Genomic DNA, 20019 nt, shown 5'->3' with positions numbered 1-20019 from the left:
TTTGCCTTAAAACAAAACTAGGGTAAAAGTTATAAACAGTTTTCTGGCAAACTGTGCGCATGCGTAGCTCAAAACAAAGCCCGCCCACAAATGCGGAAGTCGCAAACGCGTGCTGCGCCAGCGATGTCCAAATTACAAGTTTCAGAATAAAGTATCCTGGCAACACAATAAACAAATACTCCACCTTTACATCACAAATTTACGTGAATACAAATAGGCCTGACATTAATTGTACACAATGACAGTTGAACGGGATTTTGGTCATTTGGATTCGAGTTTTTAGCCCATTCTGGTTTTAATTTGAAGGCATCAGACAACGTGTGTTTCGCGGTAAAGGTTGCCAGGCAACGACAACAACTCCAAAACATTAATTTGGCACCGTTGCTAAAGTTTGATGGTGTTTTCTAAATATGACTAATTTAAGATTTCTCCCTCAATTCAACTAATAACTCATAACTGGATCTTTATTACAAGAGTGTCGTCATCCTTTCGCAAAGTAACCAGGTGACTTTGACAATTTTGTAAGTAATGGTGTTCTAGCTTGGCAACTCTCCGTGGGATCATATAACCTCTTTATTATTATTTAACTGGGCGCAATTGATGTGTTAATAAACATTCAATACATTTTCCTTTCGGGATTCAGGAATAGTAAGGACGGTGAAGTAATGAAATAAAAACTGTATTGACTAGTATATATAATTTCTCTATTTTATAATTTTGCAATTTTAGCATGAATTGTTTTCTATCAAAAGAGCTTTTGGTAAAAGAAATGTCGTGGAAAACCTACTAATTTTGGGGGGGAAGCAAACATTTTAAGATAAAGTGGCTAACTGGCCAACAATGTTCATCCACGAAATCACTTTCATGGCCCACATATTTTGCGGGAACATATTCGATATTAACTAGGTTATTTTTTTACTTTTTGAACAGTCCAAATTAGTGATTCTCAAAACTTTTATTCCCACACTCCAGTGACTTTTAGTTCATTTTATTTGACAGGCAAAATGTCTGAAACACAGGATCCCGAGAGCCCCCCAAAAGGTCACCAGAGCAACATTGACAAACTAAGACGAAGCAGGGAGTCTCAAGTCTACACTGCAACCAGAGAAACCCTTTTCACACAGGAGACCACACATAGTAGAAACCATGCATTGGTAAGTAAACGTAGCTCTGAATACAGTGGGACCTTGACTCGAAAATATTCAAGGTATCTGTCATTTGGGCAAGATTTTTTTTAGCCTGATAAAAAAAAAAAAATCAATTTCATTACTTATACAGAGAAACAACTAAATTAGTTGGTCAAGGTACCACTGTATGAAGAGTAAAATATATCCAGTAATATATATCCTCAAGCATGCTGTCCCCCATTTAGTCACTTGATTGGGTCTCTGGCTTTAATTCGTCGCTTCCCGTATACATTTTGCAAGACCACAGTCAGCTGGTGTTCCTCTATACCGGAGCTAACGTCGGGATAATTTACAACCACACCACCAACTCCCAGCATATACTCCAGGTAATAATATGAATAGAAATTAAATTAAAAAATTAAATACATTTAACAAATAGGATTTAACAACAACACACATTAAAAAGTTGATATTTTCCAGGGGCACTGCTCCCCCATTTCATGTATGTGCGTCAGCAAAGACCGACGCTGGATCGCGACGGCGGACCTGAGCACTGTCATAGTGTGGGATTCATACTCTGGGTAAAATGTTCGACATACACTGGCAGAGCTAGAATCTTTTTCCTTGGGGAGGACCGTGGGGGGCGCATGGATATCTTAGGTGTGCACAAAACAACATTTTATTTTTTTTACAAACCCAAAGTATTCTTCTGAACACACTAATGAATAGTCATTTAATGTTGTCTATGGGGGACGGGTGGAAATATTTAAAACAAAATCTTCCAAAATAGAAAAATAACTAAAAGTCAATTATTTGGCCTGGGCCCTGAGGGGGCCAAGCATAATTCACGAGGGCCATTGCCCCCTCAGCCCGTCTAACTCTGCCAGTGTCAAAAAAATCTGATTACTTGGTTTGACAAGTCTGCTAGCAGTTTCGTGAGTTTTTTTTTGTTGTTGTTTTCTTGGGGGGGTATGATACGTTTGGACCGTTCCAGCATTCCTGTGCACACGTTGTTCGACTGCCATCCCAACGGGGGAGTCAGTGCCCTTGGCTTTTCGGCCGACGCCAAACAGCTGGTGACGCTCGGGAAAGAGAGAACTCAGGTGAGTAAAAGCTGTTGCTTTCCATCTCTCTGGTGGATCGTATATAATTTGCCTTTAGCCTTCACTGATTTCACCGTGCGGTTAAACTACAGTGTGTGTGTATCTGGGATTGGACCAACGACTGCCACGACCCGCTGTGGCTCACAGAACTCAGCCCGGAATACAGTTATCAAGTAAGTCCAATTGAAGTTAGTCATCACCTTCCCCATGTTTTGTATTTTAAAAAAACAACCTCTAATATTTATTTGTTTTTACAGAATTACATCATTTTTAACCCAAACAATAGCACCCAGTTGCTGAGCAGCAGTGAAAGCCAAGTGTTATTTTACACCACGGTGAGTCGTGGCACGTTTTCATCTGGTCCGCCACATAATTCTAAAAAACAAAGGGCAAAAAAATTAAAAGGTCATTAAAAAACATGAGACGGCATTGTTGTTCCATTAATGTTTTGCTTTTTTCAGGCACAAAGAAGTTTGCAATATGTTCCATTAAAGGTTATTAAGGTAATATTTTATTTGCCAATTTGTTTTATTTAATATTTCATGCTCATTATATTTGTCCAATTATCAAATATTACTAAAAAATTTTTACTTTTTTATCTCTATTAGTGGTTCTTAAATGTATTTTTCTTTTTTCATATAAATTAAAATGTTCATTATAAGTTACTGTAATATTTCTATTTTGTGTATTTTTTCTGCACAAAACCTTCATACTGCAGTCGTATCTTAATTTTATGTAAAACTTTAATGATACATTTGTGGTTTATTTGTTATTTATTTCCCCGTGTTTTATGTGTTCAGCTGGGCGACGCGGCTACCCTGGAACTGAACTCATCTCTCTTCCCCTATTCCACGCCCGAGTTCAGCGAGATCCCTAAACTGGCCGGTGGGGCTCTGAGTCCATCCGTGTTCCACTGGCGAGACCTCCGAATCCTAACCCCGTCTAGGGCGGGGGTCATCGTGATCTGGGAACTCATGCAGGACCTGGATTCCAACCAAAGGCTGAGCCGAGACCACGTGAAGGTCATCTCTCTGCAGGAGCATCCCATCACTGTGCTTGTTGTGATCGACTAGTATGTACTCGTCGTTTTATTTGATAGCAAATCTTATTGCATCCATTCAATATTTACTTGACGTTCTCATGGTGCATGTTCTCATTTGGTCATCCATCGCTAGAGACCGAAGAGTTCATTCTCCGGTTGTATTTGTTTCTTTCACGACAGCTGCATTGTGACTGGAGACACGCGAGGCCACATCAACTTTTACGATGAAAACATGCTGCTCCTGACCTGGTTTACTCATCTGAATCTTGGCCCGATTGTTTCTATTTCCTTTTCGAAAGAGTTTCCAAGAGAATATTTGGAAGACGAAACCATGGATACCAAGCCACTCCTGGGCAGGTAAACGTCCGCTTCGGTCACCAGTGAAGAAACTAATACCCAATTGGAACAGTACAAATATGTAATCTCGTTCCATGCAGAATATCTCATGGCATGTGTAATCTCATCTGTTTCTCATTTCACGTTATCTCATCTAGTAATTGCGAGTCTTACATCATTCATCGCATATCATTTCACGCAATGTTATTTAGTCTTTTTTTTTGTTTACATTTTTGCCATTTCATACATAATCTGATTGTTCTCACATGCATTTGATTTTAGGACCTCATCTCTCATTTCATTTTTTTTTAATCCCTCATATAATGTCTCTCTTTCATCTCTCAATTTATATCTGATTTCTCATGTGATCTCATCCCTCCTCTTCTTTTCTTATCCATCCCCTTTCAAATCAAATCAAATGTGCCGCAATTGTCATCCTAAAACTAATTTCTCGTCACATCTGTAATCTCATTTCTAATATAATCTCACACAACGCTACGCTATCGCAGATGTTTTCCCGCCTCATATTTTGTCGTACTTTGCAGGAATTTTTTGGTTTCCTCGTCAACCTCCGGGGTTGTCCACGTGAATGTGGAAGGCGGCACGTGGCGGGTCTTGATGGAGGAGAATTGCGACCCTGCCCACGCCGTGACCTGCAATCCCAAACAGCCCGTCGCGGTCATGGGCAACTGCAGCGGCGTCTTAAAACTTTGGGACTACCAGCAAAAGCGGACCATCTGCAGGAAGGTCTTGGAGAAAGAGAAAGACATCCAGTGTGTCACTATTGACCCACAAGGTGACTATGGAAATCTGTTTGAGTTTTTATTCCATTTCTCCTCAGACAAATGGACAAATATCCTGAAGTGCTGTGCCACAAAATAATCAATCAACACTTTCTGTCATACCAAGAAATAATAAATATTCATAATCAAAACATAAAATCGGAACAAAATATAATTGAGCGTACAACTCAACACATTTTCTATTTTTGAAAAGAAAAATTGAAATCATAAATACAATTAACATAAAATAGAAACAATATACAGCTGAGACCATGCCTCAACAACAACAAAAGAAACAATTTGCTATTTTTGGACAGACACATTTGTTCCTTCTTGAACAGGACGTCACCTGGCGGTGGGCTTTGCAAGCGGAGCCGTTCATTTTCTGGATGCCAACACATTACAAAGTGATCCCAAGGAGTGTTTCGATTACTCCCCGGACAGCATCAGCCACATGAGTTTTTCGCATGACTCCAGATACCTTGCCACTGCCGTAAATTACCTCGAAGCAGGGGCACCGATAATAAAAGGCCTCCGTACGTAGTAATCGAAGTTGTCGCCATCAGGACGTCGGAAAAGCGGTGACGTTATTTCGCATGCAGCCGCCTTTGTGGATCTACCTGGGCAGGTACCGCTCCCACTACAAAGCCATTACAGACCTCATGTTTGGGGTTCACCGGGACAGCGCCAAGCCTAGACTGTTCACGCTGGGCCTGGACCGCCTGCTGGTGAGTCTGCAATTGGTGGATGAGATTTTTGGAACTCATCAAACATAAATCGATGGGCATTTATTTATCTACTCATTTTATTGATTAATGGGCCGCAATCGGCTGCTGGCTGTAAAGCATGTAGAACAATTGGGATTAACAGGTGGAGTACGACGTGGAGAGCAGTGAAGTAGGCCACCTGATCATCCTGAGCTCCAAGCGTCTTGACCAGAGCGCGGTGCCTAAGTGTATGACCTTATACCCGCCGCTGAGCGCCGAGGAGTTTCTGGTGGTCGCCTCGGACCAATACAAGATGAAGCTTTTCAACAGCACCTCCAAGACATGCAGGTAATAAACATCACCACCATTTTTTGTTTTTTCAAAAGGAGACAGGATGTAGGTCTTTTCTGAATAACTTCAACAGAAAGACCCTCCTCGGGCCGACGTACGGAAGCCCCGTTAAGAAAATCAGGATTCTCCCCACGTCCAAAGACAACGAGAGAGGCACTTACTACATGGCGTACATAACAGACGACAAGGTCAGTCCGCTTAGCACTTTTCACCAGCCAGGACTGAGTAAGAGGAGGTCTGCTGATGCTTCCTCCAGGTTGGCCTTCAGATCTTGCCTCTGGACGGCAACCCCTACAAATCCCAAGCGGTGCTCTGCCATCCGACCGGCGTGTCCGCCTTCGCCTACTCCAACAACGGACAGTTTCTTTTTACTGCAGGTGGTCCTGACTGCACTGTCTTGCTATGGCAGATAAACTACAGGTAATCTTTGCATGGAACATACACGAGAAGAAATTTCAGAATGTTCTCAAGTTGCGGCGGAGGGACTGGAGAAGTCACACGACTGGGCGCTATCATCAAACAAATCCACAACAAGCTTCCCCAAAAATGTGTCCACGCATCGTATTCATCATCCGATACTACAATATGAGAAAACAACTGCCAGATTATAATCCGGCTCTCCTGTCTCGACCTATTGTGTTTGGTATGCGTAATATAAATTGTCTTTTGGCTCTTTCCGGTGAGCGCAGTGCCCTGGAAGGAGCAGCAGCTTTGGGAGGAAAGGACCTGGAGCCATATTACACTCTTTTAGAGGGAGGCCGGAATGGAGAATTCTACAGGGTGAGTTTGAAATGTCATCATTTAGTCGTGGAACCAGTACAGACAAGTAACTTATGTTTTTATACTGTAGGAAATCGAAGACTTTTTCTATTACTGCCAAATTCACAGTCAAGGTCTGGAGTCCATGGACACGCGACAGCTGTCTCCCAAAATTCCCCTGACGGAATTGCCTTCACTCATGCGGGCTTTGGCCTACTTCCCAACTGAAGAGGAGGTGCGATCCACATTTTGGTTTCCTCATATGCAACATTCCTGCAAAATTGGCTGTTTTATTCTGAGCAGGTTGAAGACATGCTAAACGAGGTGAAGATGGGCCAGTACACAGAAACAGGAGAGTACGTCATGGACATCAACCTGGAGGAGCTGATCAAACTCTACGTCAACCACCGGCCGGCCTTTGGTATCTCGGCAGATGAGCTAGCCACAGCCTTTGAGGTCCTCGGCGAGCCTAGCGGCCCCGCAGGACAACCCGTTCTGCACAGAGACAAGATGTTGGAGCTCCTGCAGAGCCAAGGTATACAGTAGAAAATGTTACGATCCTGGCGCCTTGGGTCAAGAACCAGGAGAAATCCTTCTCACTAACAGAAAAACAAAAGTAACACAATATCGGAATTTGCCTTTTTGCGTCACCATGAATCCACACTTGAATTAATTTGATGGTATCTAACAGGGGAAGCTATGACAGAGGATGAGTTGGCAGAGTGTTTTACGACACTGTTGGGCCTGTTTGAGGTCAGAGACGAGGAAAATCAGGTCGACTTCTTTAAAAGTGAAGGTAAGTACAAATACTAGAATGGTTACAATATTTAAACTTTCACTTATAATCTTACTTTTATTTCCATCTGTGTCTTTTTTGTAGACGTGAGCCACGAATATGATCTGGAGAATGCCATCCCGGAGAAAATATCCATGGACATATTTACACATCTCATCTTGGGCCTCCCTTCGTCCTCGTCATCGCTGACGCTCAAGAGAGGACATAAAGCATCAGAGTTTGAACAGACCAGAACAGAACAGCTTGATGACGACTAAATGGAAACTCGATAACTGAATGGGAAATGCAGTGACTCCGAATTATTAATATTCATCATTTACAAATAAGTACAAAAAAGAAGCATTGTGCTGTGTTCCGTGTAGTCCCAGAAATTACACTGTAATCTCCCCATAGTGTAATCAAAATTTGAGACAAAATATTCAAGGTGTTCAAAGTCAAAGTCAAAGTCAGCTTTATTGTCAATCTCTCCACGTCACAACACACAAAGAGACCGAAATTACGTTTTTCTCTATCCCACGGTGACGAGACACATAACACGATAGAAATACAAGTACGCGACACAATATAAAAACAAGAAGGCAAAAATTCAAACAATCAATAGTAAGAGTGATGAATAAATAATAAATAAACAGATAACACAATAAATACTGTAAGCATGAGCACTAGCTGCACAGATAAAAATTAGACATCACTACAGGATTGGTAAAATGCCAAGTGAGTCACTTTAACGATAAAGGACAAAGAAGGCACAACATAATTAACAAAACTGCGTTATCTAATTCTAGTCCTGACGCGCCCCTATCAGGCAGGGTGTGGTCTGACACAGACCAATCAGAAACGTTCTGGCCCCAAAAAACTTCCTGGATCTTGAGACGAGCCCGCCTCCTTTTTAGACCAATAAGAAAAGGTAAGACTAACACAGGCCAATCAAAAATCTTGCAACCTTTCAGTGATGTGCATTCCAGTTCTTTTAGGTGAACTGAATGTTTAGAATCAGTTCACTCAAAAGATTCGTTCCCCCCCCAAACACACACACTGATCCGGCTTTTTTTTTTTTTTTTTACAACATCCAGTGGAAACAACCCATACACATCAAACAATACAACTACATCCCCCACCCCCCTCCAAATTATTATATATAATAATGATTGTCTTGTACACACTGATCTGTTGGCAAGAGTCTCTCACCCGGTCGTGAACGGGAAGTTGCGTCACTGACTCGTTCGTGAACGGGTAATTACGTTACTGACTCGTAAAGTCCCTCCTCCATCTAACGCTCGCTAGCGCTGCTGATTGGTCGTTCGCGAAGATTCACGAGTGAGTGACAGACAGCATTGCCGCTATGCCAAATAATTTTGTATTTGTTGGCTTGTAGTTGATGGTGTTATTATACTGAATGTGTTTGAATAAAAGGTTTTAAAAAAACGTTATGCCGACATTTGTTGATTTTGGGGACACCAACTCATATAACGTAAAACACATATACATAATTGTCATATAAAGCAGTTAACCAAATGTCTGATTTTTATGTTTTGATTGGCGAATATCAAAACAAGGAATACAACACCAGACAAGTTATAACATAGATGTTTATTAAAATAATAATAATAATGATCAGTGAGTGATTCACTCAGTGAGTGATTCGTTCACTCACAGATTCGTTCGTTGGTGAACGGGAAATGCAATTCACGACTCGTTCGTGAACAAGAAGTCACGTCATTTTCTTCTTTGTTTTGTTTTACGGCTAGGTAGCACCAGCTTCAATATGGGGATTACCGACACCTACTGGTTGAAGTTGTATGAACGGGAAAAAAGAACGAATCACTTTCGGAAGTGACTCGTTCACTGAAAATATACGTTCTTTCTGAACGAATCGTTCACGCACGAGCCAACACTACTTTTGTGTCAGCTGGTTTGTACTCAACTTGTACACAAAGTAGATTCAAAGAATTTCGAACGCCACAAATTGGCAGGGGGAAAAAAAACCACTAAATTAAAACATTAAAATCGGACCGGGAGGGGACACTCGTAATGCCACGGCCAAGACTCATGACGGTTATAGTATAGTAATAACCCCGCCGGGCTAGCTCGCTAGCTGCTTAGCCATTTGTTCGCAATCATGGCTTCTCGGCAGCAGAGTTCCAAACAGCGGGTGAGGAAACAACAGCGGGGGGACGACGATGATGACGACGACTCGGACGCCGAAGAGACCAGCCCGAGCCGCAGCCCCAGTCCGAACCCCAGCCGGGGCCCGCGTAGATCGCAGATCATTCATAGCGGGCACTTTATGGTATCATCGCCGCACAGCGAGCACCCACCGAAGAAAGGCTACGACTTCGACACGGTCAACAAACAGACCTGTCAGACGTACCACTTCGGCAAGGCCAGCACGTCTCACATCTCCATCGACGCCTCGCTCACCAAACTCTTCGAGTGCATGACGCTGGCTTACAGGTACCACCAGTTAATTACTCGGTCACCATTCCCCCAGTTATAATTTTACCCTCCTAAAAAAAGGAGGAAGCAAACCCGAGTGGTTCTTGTGTGAGTATGTTATAGAAAAGTGACTTGCCAGCCAGTTGCTATTTACGGATGACAAACGAGGATTCCCTCGGACTTTCGGAACCAGCTTGGATTTGTCGTCAGGACTATTAATAGAGCAGGGGACTACTACCAAGCAGGCATGTTGTTGTCGACTTTCTTTAGTTCAACCATGCTGCACATATTTAACATTTGTAATGCTTTTAATCTAATATAGACAGGAAACAGGAAAAAAAAAATACTTTTACAGAGTCCCACTAAAGCAAATACATAGTGTCTATTAAATGTTTCTTTCAGAATTGATGTGTACTTTTCATTTTGACTTGGAAATTTTGCGCCCTGGTGAGGATAAAGCGGTTCAGTCAATGGATGGATGTGACAACTAAATTGTAAATCCACTTGTTTCCACAGCGGTAAACTGGTGTCTCCCAAATGGAAAAACTTCAAAGGTCTGAAGCTGCTCTGGAGGGACAAGATCCGCCTCAACAACGCCATCTGGAGGGCCTGGTACATGCAGTGTAAGACAGCTTATTTTTCCACATTTGATTTTAAACTCTAAATTTGCTTGCGTAAAATGCTGCCCTCGCAACGTAAGAAGTCAAGGATTACTCTACTTTGGTTTTCTCAAGTTTGAGCGATTCAACTTTTTGTCCCCTGCAGATGTGGAGAGGAGGCAAAATCCCGTTTGTCATTTTGTGACTCCGCTGGAGGGAAACATAGACCTGGAAGCGCATCGTACTTCCGAGGTGAAGGTTTGAATGAAAAACACATGATTAATTTGGTGACTTTATAGCATCATTTGTGTGTTGTAACTGCTAGATGATCACCACAGAGGGCAAATGCTGGAAGAGAAGAATAGAAATTGTCATCAGAGAGTATCACAAGTGGAGGACTTACTTCAAGAAAAGAGTTGAGTTTGGGTTCCAGTCACTTTTTTTTTTTTTTTCCGTTTTACAGCACTGTTAATCTTTCTGACTGTCCCTTTAGTTGCAGAAGCACAAGGATGACGACCTGTCGAGTTTACTCAAGGTGTGCAGAGTTTGGAAAAAAATATATATATACAAAGCATGCAGCTTGTCAGTGCACCAAAACCTTTTAATACTTTTGAAAAAAAACCCAAATCAAACTAAGTCGTTTGGTTCTGTTTTCAGTCTAGAAAATTGGTTTGTTTGATATACAGTGGGATATAAAATGTCTGCACACCCCTGTTCAATTGTCCCACCTTTATGGTGACAACATGTACAACTCAAAGGGGGGATTTCTTTTTTTTTTTAAAGCAGTATCACAAAAAAAATCACATTTGAGTGTGTAGACTTTTTAAATATACTGTAAGCATTTTACATCAGTTGAGATTCAAAGCCAGGTCTCAAGATTTGTTAAAATTAGCTTCAATTGCGGACAAGGATTTCAATGCAGACTTGAAGACAGCATCAAGTGTCAATCACTGAACTGTAAAAGTCAAAGCATTCCACTGAGCGCGCGTGCATCTCATTGTCGACCTCACTTGTTGGCTGCGCTGGCCCTTGCATGCTCGTGTGATTGACCGGCTTGGTGCTTATATTTCTAACACCTAAAGGGGCCCAAGGAGCAGTTAGGGCTGTTTGGGGAAGTCTCTCCAGACATGCTCCGTGCTTGCTTTTGTCAGGATGAAGAGAGCGAGGCCCCCGTGCCCATGGAGCTGGAGAGCCTCTTTGACATGGAGATGCTATTGTCCGAGGTGTCTGACACGCTCTTTTCCACCTTGGTCTCGCACCAGACCACCGCCTGGCCCAACCCCAAGGAGAACGGTGAGGATTGGCGAGTCATTTTTATTTGAAATGATTTTCTAAAACAAGTGGGGGGGGGGGCAATGTTGTATTACTTCAAGCCCGGGAAAATCTTTTGCTGGTGCAATTCCACAGCTCATGCGGTCAACGCAGACATGATCCAACCGGGCCTCATGCAGCTGCAGCCCAACCTGGACTTTTCTTTCGATCCACTACAAGGTAGCGGCCAAACGTTGTCTCTTTTTCAGGTGGAAAAGTCTGCACACCCGACCGATCCATGAAAGGAGTACCAAAGGAGAGCGCTCCTTCTAAAATTGTTACTTGGCGATGGCGTGACGCTTTTGTATGACTAAAAGTAGATTGAGTCCCGCACATGCGTCTCTTGAACACACACTAATTGTGCACCTTAAGGAATCACGTGCTAGTCTTCCAGTAACTCCCCTAGACACGAGTTTCCTTAACCGAGTAACCCACAAAGTAGAGGATGATTTTTTTTTTTTTTTTTTTTTTTTTTTTTTACTAACCGCTTTCTAACATAGACTCTTGTTTCCAGACTTATTTCACAGCTTCCGTCCGCCCGTCTTCCTCCCCGTTTCCCCCACCGCACCGTCAGGCACCCCACTGCCCGGCAGCGGCTCTCCGTCGCAGGTAAACACGGGGCGTGACGCCTTTAACGCACCACTACAAGCAGAAGGTGTAAGACATTCCCCGCCCCCACCTTCCTGCCTCTTTTTTCTGTCCTTTACAAGTAGTGGTCAAAAATCCACGTAACATAGTCATGGTACTAAACTGGATAATGGCGCACGAGCAGCTGCTCAGTCTGCTTAACCGCATCATTACACTGTGTAAATAGCGTCTCTTTGTCTTTAAATGTCAACATTATTATTATTTCTGGATGCAACACATGTCGGATTATAAAGGAGCCAGGCAAATATTCTTTTCATGGCATTTCGGTTCATTTCCAAATGGATTTGAGGCAGTTGAGTTACAAGCTTGTTCACATATTAAACTCGTGTGTTTTGTCACCAGAGCCACTTATTGTCGTCCATGCAGCTCACAGACAGCCAAATCCCGTCCCCCATGACCAGTGCAACCAGTGGAACCAGTGCTGAGAGCATTGTGGACAACTACTTGCCTCTTTATCCGGGGCAGGTGGCGCTCAGTGAGCACGCCGCCGTTTCCTCTCATAATCCGCTGGCGTCCCAGTGCCTCCCAACGGCCCCCATTCTCCCCCGCACCTTGGACTCCGCAGCAACCTTGGGCGAGACCGTCGCGATCTCGCCCTCCGCTGCGCCGACCGCCGATGCGGCGTGCACGCATCCCCCGCCGCCTCCCCCTCGGCTGCCCTCCCTGGTTCCGCTGTTAGCCGCCCCGAAGCCTCCGCCGCCGCCTCACACCTTTGCCCGCCCCCGACACCTCCAGCCGGCCAACGGGCACAAAAAACGAGACTTGAAGAAGATTTCCCCAGCCAACCCAGTCGCCACTCAGCAGCTCTTCATCACAGGTCTGGAAGCAAAGTACACTTTTTAAAACAGGGATTCTCCAACAACTCACTGCCGTCTTTCACATTCTCAGGCGTCATCCCGGCAATGAAAACCGACGTGACCTCAGCTCCCGGGGTGCTGATCACTCATTGTGGAGTGGTACGTTCTCAACAACAAATTGACTCACAGATCATTGTGCACGCTCTTTTAATTGTCTTTTGGTACGTGTCAGGCCGGTGGGTTCTCTGTAGTACCTCAAACCCAAAAGTCTCCTCAGTGCATCATCCCCTCAGAGAACTCGTTTTCCTCCAGCCACCGAAACCAGAAGCCCGCTTCGGTTGTCGGTAAGAGTTTGCGACTCACTAACCCCAAATTTTATAATAATCCCCCCTCCCCTCTTTTTAGTGAAGGGCCAGCCAAGGTCAGGCCAAGGTTCCCCTTGTGCTTTAGATCAAGTTCCAAGTCCACAGTCACTGATCACCAGCAGCAGCAGCAGCAGCACAACACCTCAGGTGAAACAATGGGAAGGGAGCGTCAGCATTTTATCAGTTAGCAAAGGTGGGATTTTGACGCACATTTCTTTTTTTACATAGCACATAGTGTGGTGGATCGTGAGCGTCAGTCTTAAACATGACAATCATTTCCCAGCATTGCGAAATATTCAAACACGTGACGTCGTGTTCGTGTCATAGCATAGTTATCGTCTATTATTTCTTTTTCAACTTTACATTCTTTGTACATTTGTCTTGTATTTGTTGTAATAATTTTTTGGTATTTTTACTCAGTTGTCATTATTACTTTTTTTTTTTCTTCGTTGCATTACTCTTCAAAAAGCTTTGATTTTTTTTTTTAAAGGGGTATTTCTCATTTCTACAAGTTGTAAAGCTAGAGCGACAACGTCTTTTAACATCAGTGTGAAAGTAACACATGCGTCTGCGCGTTTCAGATTCCAAGGAGAGCCCACATCGCCGAGCAGAAGAGACGATCAAATATCAACCACTGCTTCAAAACCCTCGGTGGCCTGGTCCCCACCCTCAACTCCCAAGCCAACGTAAGGAGCAGCGGGAGTTGTGATTCCGACTGCGTGTGGTTACCATTCCATTGGAAATGTTCACAGATCAGTATTGCAGTCACAATGCAAAAGACGGTGGAACATGTTGAAAAGCTCAAGCAGGAGAGGGAGCAAATGCAAGAAGACATCAGGAAGCTGCAGGAGGAGATCACAAACCTCAAAGCCTGCATTAAGTATGCTCCTGCTATTTGCAGTTTTTGTTTTTAAATAGTATCTCTTCCTCTCTCTTGAAGTTTTCCCAATATATTAATACTTGACTAATATTTGCATTTTTGTTTAATTATTCTGTCTATTCTTTTTGTTGTTGTTTTAATCTTGAATTTCTGTGCCAATAATCGTTCCGACACACTTGGACGATCTACTGGCTTTCGTCCACCAGGCGGCGCTAAATTACATCGCTTCAATGGAACGTCATGCATTCAAATTTTTTTTTTTTTTTTCCTTTTAAAGCGAACATTATATTTTTTTACGACAGCTCGTTAAGTCCGGGGCTCATCCTGTTTTGTTTTTGTCAACCGCAGCCTGTGTCACGACCAGATGCCGGCCACGGGAGCCCAGGTCACGCAGCGGCGCTTTGACCACATGCAGCACAGGTTCACTGAGTACGTCAAGCTGCGTTCCCGGCAGGACTGGAAGTTCTGGCTTGTATCCTCCTCCGAGCTCTTGTCTCTATTTACGGTCTGAGAGCGTACCAGTCAGGTTGTATCAGTCCGGGATTGTTTTTTTGCGTGTGCGGGGGAAGTTTGCTGCGGTAGGAAGGAATCCTCAGTGGAACATGAGCGACATGATCACCTGTCTTAATTGTTGGCTGCCGCCATCATGAGACTCACTTTGGTCTCTCTTTAAACAAATGATAGTTGGAACCTCCCTAATGATTTACACCATATAAACATTTATTTTAGTCTGACTACTCCCAAAGCCTATACATAGAAGCTTATTAAAATACTTTTGAAAATATTTCTTGGCACATGTTCTGTTCTCATTGTCAAGTATTGAGAGACTGTCAAATAACATCACTTTAAGGAAAGAAAGAGTACTCGCTCGCACGGTTGACCAAGTACGATGTGACGCATGCTTGCCTCAAGCTGTTTGATATTTCGATTTGAAGTCTATTCGATTATTAGCTTTAGCATTAGCTTAACAGGTTACAAATTGCGAAAAGCCTAAATGAAACAGCTGCAACTTGCAAGGAACAGAAACACGATTTCAAAGAAGCGCTTTCGGGCAAAGTGGGTTTGACGGGGCTTGAGCGCATCTCAGCACAATTCAGGAGCAAGCCTTGACTTGGCGCCTTTATCAGTTCAGCGTCATCATCAAGCCTCTCTTCGAGTCCTTCAACAAGATGGTGTCGACCGCGAGCGGAACGGAGCTTTGCAAGACAACGCTGGAGTGGCTCGAGCGCCACTGCTCCCTGGTCGCACTCAGGCCCAGTGAGTCAAACATTCAACACACACACACACATTGATTTATGAAACGTTGTGTGTTTGCGTAGATGTTTTGGGAAAAAAAAGGCCCTTGTTTTCATTTTTTAATTTCTATGGAATTAAATTAATGCTTGATTCAAAGCTGTTTGGATATAAGGACACGTAAAGCAAGTCCCCGGGCGTGTCAAAGTCTGAAAATAAAAATAGTAGTGTGCGCTAGCGGCTGCCACGGTTGACAATGAGCGAAGACATGCTTTTGTGGGCACTGCGCCAAGATTGTTAAGACACTAAAAGTCACAACGTCGGCAGGAATAATTGGCAGTGTCAAGTTTGTTTTCTTAGGCCACGTTGTATTAGTGGTTGTGTTTCTTTTCTACTTGTGATTATCTTTTCTTAGGGTATTTTTTGTGTGTCAGACATTTGAACTTTTTCACTTTGTTTTCAGGGCCAAATGTTTGCATTGTTTTCCCTTCAGCCCAACATTTGTTTTGTTTATTATCGTTTTAATTCGCAGCATGTTTTATTGCTGCAAGTAGGAAGTAGGCCTGTCAGAATTATCACACAGTATTGAATTTATTTGGGGAGGAGAAAAAAGCAACCATTGACAGGAAGTCATACAAAGTCCATAAATAGCATATTTATTCATGTGGTATATTTGTAGTATGTTTGTCCTTGTATGTAATAAGTGAACCTGTGTGCACCAGTGGTCAGCAGCAGCCTTTGCCAGTTGAGCACCAGCACCTCCATCCTCAGCGATCCATCACGCTTGCCTGAAGAAGCCATTCAGGCACTTAGGCACGCCGACGTGGAGCCTCGATCACAGGCCATCTGATGTCCATCCTTTTCCTCCTCTAAGTCGTCATCATCATCATGGAGGGCTCAACTCGTCTTCCTCTTTTTGGACTCCTGAGAGCTCTAACGGCTGTGCGCATGGGTGGCGTCTTTTTTTCGGGGGGCATTTTTGTAGTCCGGCGTTGTTAGAAATGAGCCCGTGCGCCGTTGTGGGAGTGAACACAGCAAGCTTGATTACTGGCCAATCAAAGCTCCCTCCCTCACAGTTGACGATGCGCCCCTTTTTTTACACCGAACATGTCTGCGAAATAGGGCTTTCCATTGTCATCTCCGGCACAATTTTTTATTTGTATTATTTTTTTTGGCAGAAAGCCCGTTTGCCTCGGCGTGAGTCATAATGAACAATGTTAAACACAGTTCAGAAGCGAAATGAGTGTGTGGGTAAGTTTCTTTGAATTTCTCGTAAAGCTTGACACCACAATGTAGCCCCCCCCCATTTCCTCCGTCCTTCACATTTTCCTTGCTCAGCTCTTTTCTGGTGACCTACAGCCCTCATAGGGAGCTTCACAGAAATAGCAATAAAGCACATAGCTTGTTTTTTTTGTCTCTCCAAATATGTTCAGTGCAAACAGTGCCGTGAAAAAGTATTTGAACATTTGTCCAGTTCTTTGACACAGTTTCCTCACTTCAGCGTTTAAACTCATGAGTACTTGTTAATATCAGATAACTCAAAGAGATGAAATGCTATTCTATTTATTAAGGAATTAATGATTTAAAGCGGGCGCCTCTATCAAAATGTACTTGGCTCCTATCCCGAATAATTGCCGGGGCCACTCGGCAGCAACAAGTAGGAATGAGTCGTTCACGTCTTGGCGGGACTACTTTGCTCCACTTTAGCAACACTGGAGGGTTTCCGAGCAAGCGTGGCCTTTTAAAGGTCATGCTAGGTTCAATCAGTCTGATAATCTGAATAAAGTGGGGAAACTATGCCATAAAACTAAGACATTTAAAAAGATACTTTTTCATGGCACTTTATATTTACCGTGTGGATTAGTTGTCTCGTCGTGTGAGTGCGTGTGTATATACAGTTTTTGTATCGATCCATGTGTTCTTGTCGGGCTCTCAGGGCAGCGCTGTTGAGCACACAAAACTCACATTTTGTCTTCCAATCATTTTTTATGATCACAATGTAAATGCAGTGTCATGTTTTCTCTTCAACAAACGTAATGAAACGACGCAGTTTGTCATGTTTTGTACTCAACCATTTTAATCACAACATAATGCGCTGTCATGTTTGATCACAAAACAATGCTGCGTCTTCAAAATGTTTTGTGAAAAAAAAAAAACACACGTGTTTTGTTTTAGCATGACTGGTCACAAAAACAAACAGGGTTATGTTTCGTTTGCCACAGTCTTTTTAACTACAAAATACGTTGCCATATGTAGACTTGAACACATTTTTGGATGCCAAAAATGCTTTGTTGTGGCTTGTCGCCAACAAACGTCTTGATTACACAACCTTCATTGCAATGTTACGTCCTCAACAACCTTGTTAAACACACGAGAAGAAAATCTAGTCATGTTTCATCTTCAACTTTTGGATCACTAAACAATGCGGTTTTGTGTTTTTGATGCCAACATGTATTGTCATATGGAATCATCAACCTTTTTTATCACAAACAATTCATTGTCTTGCCTTCTTCGGACATTTTCATCACAAAAGATGCTTTCTACATTTTACAAAAATATGCATTAGCAAACTGCATTGTCATTATTATTGCTCCTGCTGCTGCTTCTATTTTAGATGGAATTTTTCAGGATTATTATTGACATGTTTGGATGGATGTTTATCGCCGTCATTGTCAAGTTTAACAAAAAACATTTTGATTATAAAATTGATGGTCTTCTTTTACCTACGACAAACGTGATCTGCTATGCTGTCATTTTTTTTTTTTTTACACCCAACCTTTTTTTCATCCACGGCACACCTTTTCCTTGGAATAAATCCCACGCATTCACACCATCAAAAGTGGGAACGGAACTCCTTGGCCTGTGCATGAAAATAGTGACATAATTTTCCACAAGAATCCAAAGGCATCTGGGGGCCCGTATTAAAACGTCACTTCTGTTAAAATATCTCGAACTTGATTTTCCACAGAAGTCCAACGCTTCTACACCCCCATCCTTAATTATTGCGTGCACGTTTTTGCACGTCAGTTCTGTCAATATCTCTCTCATACTTCCTGCATGACTTCATTCAAGGACAAGCCTTAGATTGTGACGAAACAAACAGTGAAGTGCGGTGAGGTTCACGCTTGATGAGACACTGACTCAGAGTCTGATTTACAAACATAAACCCCTAATGGTAGCTTCTTCAATTGGCCACTGATTATTCCGTATCTTATTAGCATTGCGCGCATGCAAAACACACACGCTGTTTGTGGTCTTACCTTAATTTGGAGATGAAATCCATGCGCCAATACTTCGCCACAAATAGCTCCGTTACTTTGTTGTAAAAGTCATCCTTATTTTCCTTTAGTTTTGGCCCGCATCTCATTAAGCTCTGATGCCATCGCAGCAGCTCCGTCATATGTTTGAGCAATTCACTTTTCACAAGAGCTGTATTCCCAAGACATACAGCAGGGTCTCGTCTATCATCACTTACGTCATCAAAACGCCTCCTTCAGTCCACTTCACTGTTATAGACCCCAAACAACAGAGATCTGCTGCTAGTTTGTGACATCTGCTGCCTCGTTTACTTCTACAGAAACAATTAGGGCAGCATTAATCACCCCTTGGCTCACGTCCGCCCCCTTTTAGTGCGGCAGAGACCTGTGGCTTTTTACTGCAGTTTTATGTCCCATCAGCAAAATAAAGCGTTTCGCCTGTGTATTTGTGTGGAAGAAGGTGTTTTGCTCAGGCGACACCAAATTTGCCTCAAAGTGCAAAAAGAAAGAAACTAGTCAGGCTCGTCAACCCTGAACAAGAGACGTTCCAAAAAATATGTTATAAATACTTTTATTTGAACTTGAAATAAATACACACAAAACCAAATTGTGAATAGGGTTTTGAATGAATAAATAAATACATAAATAAAGTATAGCTGTAGATTCTGCAGCTTAGTTGGTGGTAGTCAGTCAATCCAAATGAATGAAAGTTCCTTCATCCTACTAATCACAGCTGGGCTGTAAACTGGTGAAAGCCTCCACCCATGTTCGGGTGTAGTAGATAATGCGGAGGCCGTGTTTCTTCAACGCGTAGCCGTGCCAGCTGACGATTGGTCGGCGGCATTCTGCCGTCACGCCGTCTCCATCGGCGCCTGGTCCTTGCTGGCGCGCCGTCAGCTCCACTGCTGCCTTGAACTGGTTGTGAAAGACCCTGGCGTTGCCCATCAATTGCTCTCGGTGCTGTTGGGTCAGATTCCCGACAATGGGCGGAAGGTGTCGCTCCAGGTAGTCGCTAATGGAGCACACAGCGTCGCGGACCCCGGCACTGCTGTTCCCCACCGGGATGGTTATTCCCGGGATAGGCTCTAGGGATTTCCGTCTGTATTTCAGCGGCGGGTTCCCGTTGAAAATGTGTTCCACCTGGAGGCGAGAGTTTAGTGTCACAAAATTAGTCAAGTGTATGCCATATCCCAAATTGGGTGAAATAGTTAACCAGTGCTAGGTTATTTATACTCAATGGATTAAGGTTGACGATTTGACCCACAATTCAGGATTGTAATCCATTAAGCACTGGTGGAGCTATGGGTGAAGGGTACTGCCACCTGAAATATTCTTGGACCATATCATAATTTCCTCCGGGAAACATGTATTGAATGTTTATCAGCATTTCCTGAAATATATTTCGACTTTGTCTGTTTGTTTCTTTGTTTTTTATATTATATTTTGATATTTTTGCCCCCTACCAAGGAAAAAAATCCCAGCTCCACCAC

General features: G+C 43.1%; 2 protein-coding genes and 1 long non-coding RNA gene across 9 annotated transcripts; 2 read left to right on the top strand and 1 right to left on the bottom strand.

The window, feature by feature from the left end:
• The first annotated feature begins 354 nt into the window (after positions 1-354).
• Positions 355-7421, top strand: cfap251 (cilia and flagella associated protein 251). Of its 3 annotated transcripts, none has more exons than XM_061278490.1 (21): positions 355-504; positions 1000-1154; positions 1373-1513; positions 1608-1708; positions 2122-2230; positions 2323-2403; positions 2488-2565; positions 2692-2733; positions 3031-3302; positions 3453-3629; positions 4154-4404; positions 4732-4883; positions 4957-5118; positions 5261-5445; positions 5522-5636; positions 5705-5868; positions 6138-6228; positions 6299-6442; positions 6511-6742; positions 6899-7003; positions 7088-7421. In XM_061278490.1, the coding sequence occupies exons 2-21, from the start codon at positions 1005-1007 to the stop codon at positions 7258-7260; spliced, it is 2925 nt and encodes a 974-aa protein (XP_061134474.1). In that variant the 5' UTR covers positions 355-504; positions 1000-1004; the 3' UTR covers positions 7261-7421. The 3 variants fall into 3 exon arrangements, with proteins under 3 accessions (XP_061134474.1, XP_061134473.1, XP_061134475.1); XM_061278489.1 differs by having other exon boundaries at positions 355-521; XM_061278491.1 differs by lacking the exon at positions 355-504 and having other exon boundaries at positions 1016-1154; positions 1428-1513.
• On the bottom strand, positions 4566-7193 carry LOC133154088 (uncharacterized). Its single transcript, XR_009714426.1, has 2 exons — positions 7059-7193; positions 4566-6702 (listed from the first exon to the last, which is right to left on the bottom strand). It is a non-coding gene; the product is annotated as an uncharacterized LOC133154088 (long non-coding RNA).
• Positions 7422-8891: 1470 nt separating the features above from the next.
• On the top strand, positions 8892-17765 carry mlxip (MLX interacting protein). Of its 5 annotated transcripts, none has more exons than XM_061278495.1 (18): positions 8892-9457; positions 9956-10062; positions 10205-10290; positions 10364-10453; positions 10532-10573; positions 11121-11331; positions 11446-11529; positions 11864-11958; positions 12340-12472; positions 12563-12814; positions 12886-12953; positions 13027-13138; positions 13200-13306; positions 13741-13845; positions 13912-14039; positions 14388-14511; positions 15167-15296; positions 15995-17765. In XM_061278495.1, exons 1-18 carry the CDS (start codon positions 9123-9125, stop codon positions 16120-16122), a joined length of 2337 nt encoding a protein of 778 aa, XP_061134479.1. In that variant the 5' UTR covers positions 8892-9122; the 3' UTR covers positions 16123-17765. The 5 variants fall into 5 exon arrangements, with proteins under 5 accessions (XP_061134479.1, XP_061134478.1, XP_061134476.1 ...); XM_061278496.1 differs by having other exon boundaries at positions 8893-9457; positions 12364-12472; XM_061278494.1 differs by having other exon boundaries at positions 11190-11331; positions 12340-12814.
• Positions 17766-20019: the final 2254 nt, after the last annotated feature.

The sequence above is a fragment of the Syngnathus typhle genome, linkage group LG5, assembly GCF_033458585.1.
Source record: "Syngnathus typhle isolate RoL2023-S1 ecotype Sweden linkage group LG5, RoL_Styp_1.0, whole genome shotgun sequence".
Lineage (NCBI taxonomy): Eukaryota > Metazoa > Chordata > Actinopteri > Syngnathiformes > Syngnathidae > Syngnathus > Syngnathus typhle.
Note: the sequence above shows the minus strand (reverse complement) of the source record. Positions and strands in the feature narration are given on the sequence as shown.

What these genes read in the sequence shown, in the direction of transcription:
- cfap251 (XM_061278490.1), top strand. Translation starts at nt 1,005, where the DNA reads ATGTCTGAAACACAGGATCCCGAGAGCCCCCCAAAAGGTCACCAGAGC. An exon ending in ACTTCCCAACTGAAGAGGAG is followed by an intron (nt 6,443 to 6,510) that starts GTGCGATCCACA and finishes TATTCTGAGCAG; the next exon opens with GTTGAAGACATGCTAAACGA. An exon ending in CGACTTCTTTAAAAGTGAAG is followed by an intron (nt 7,004 to 7,087) that starts GTAAGTACAAAT and finishes TCTTTTTTGTAG; the next exon opens with ACGTGAGCCACGAATATGAT.
- mlxip (XM_061278492.1), top strand. Translation starts at nt 9,123, where the DNA reads ATGGCTTCTCGGCAGCAGAGTTCCAAACAGCGGGTGAGGAAACAACAG. An exon ending in TGATCACTCATTGTGGAGTG is followed by an intron (nt 12,954 to 13,026) that starts GTACGTTCTCAA and finishes GGTACGTGTCAG; the next exon opens with GCCGGTGGGTTCTCTGTAGT. An exon ending in GAAGCCCGCTTCGGTTGTCG is followed by an intron (nt 13,139 to 13,199) that starts GTAAGAGTTTGC and finishes CCCTCTTTTTAG; the next exon opens with TGAAGGGCCAGCCAAGGTCA.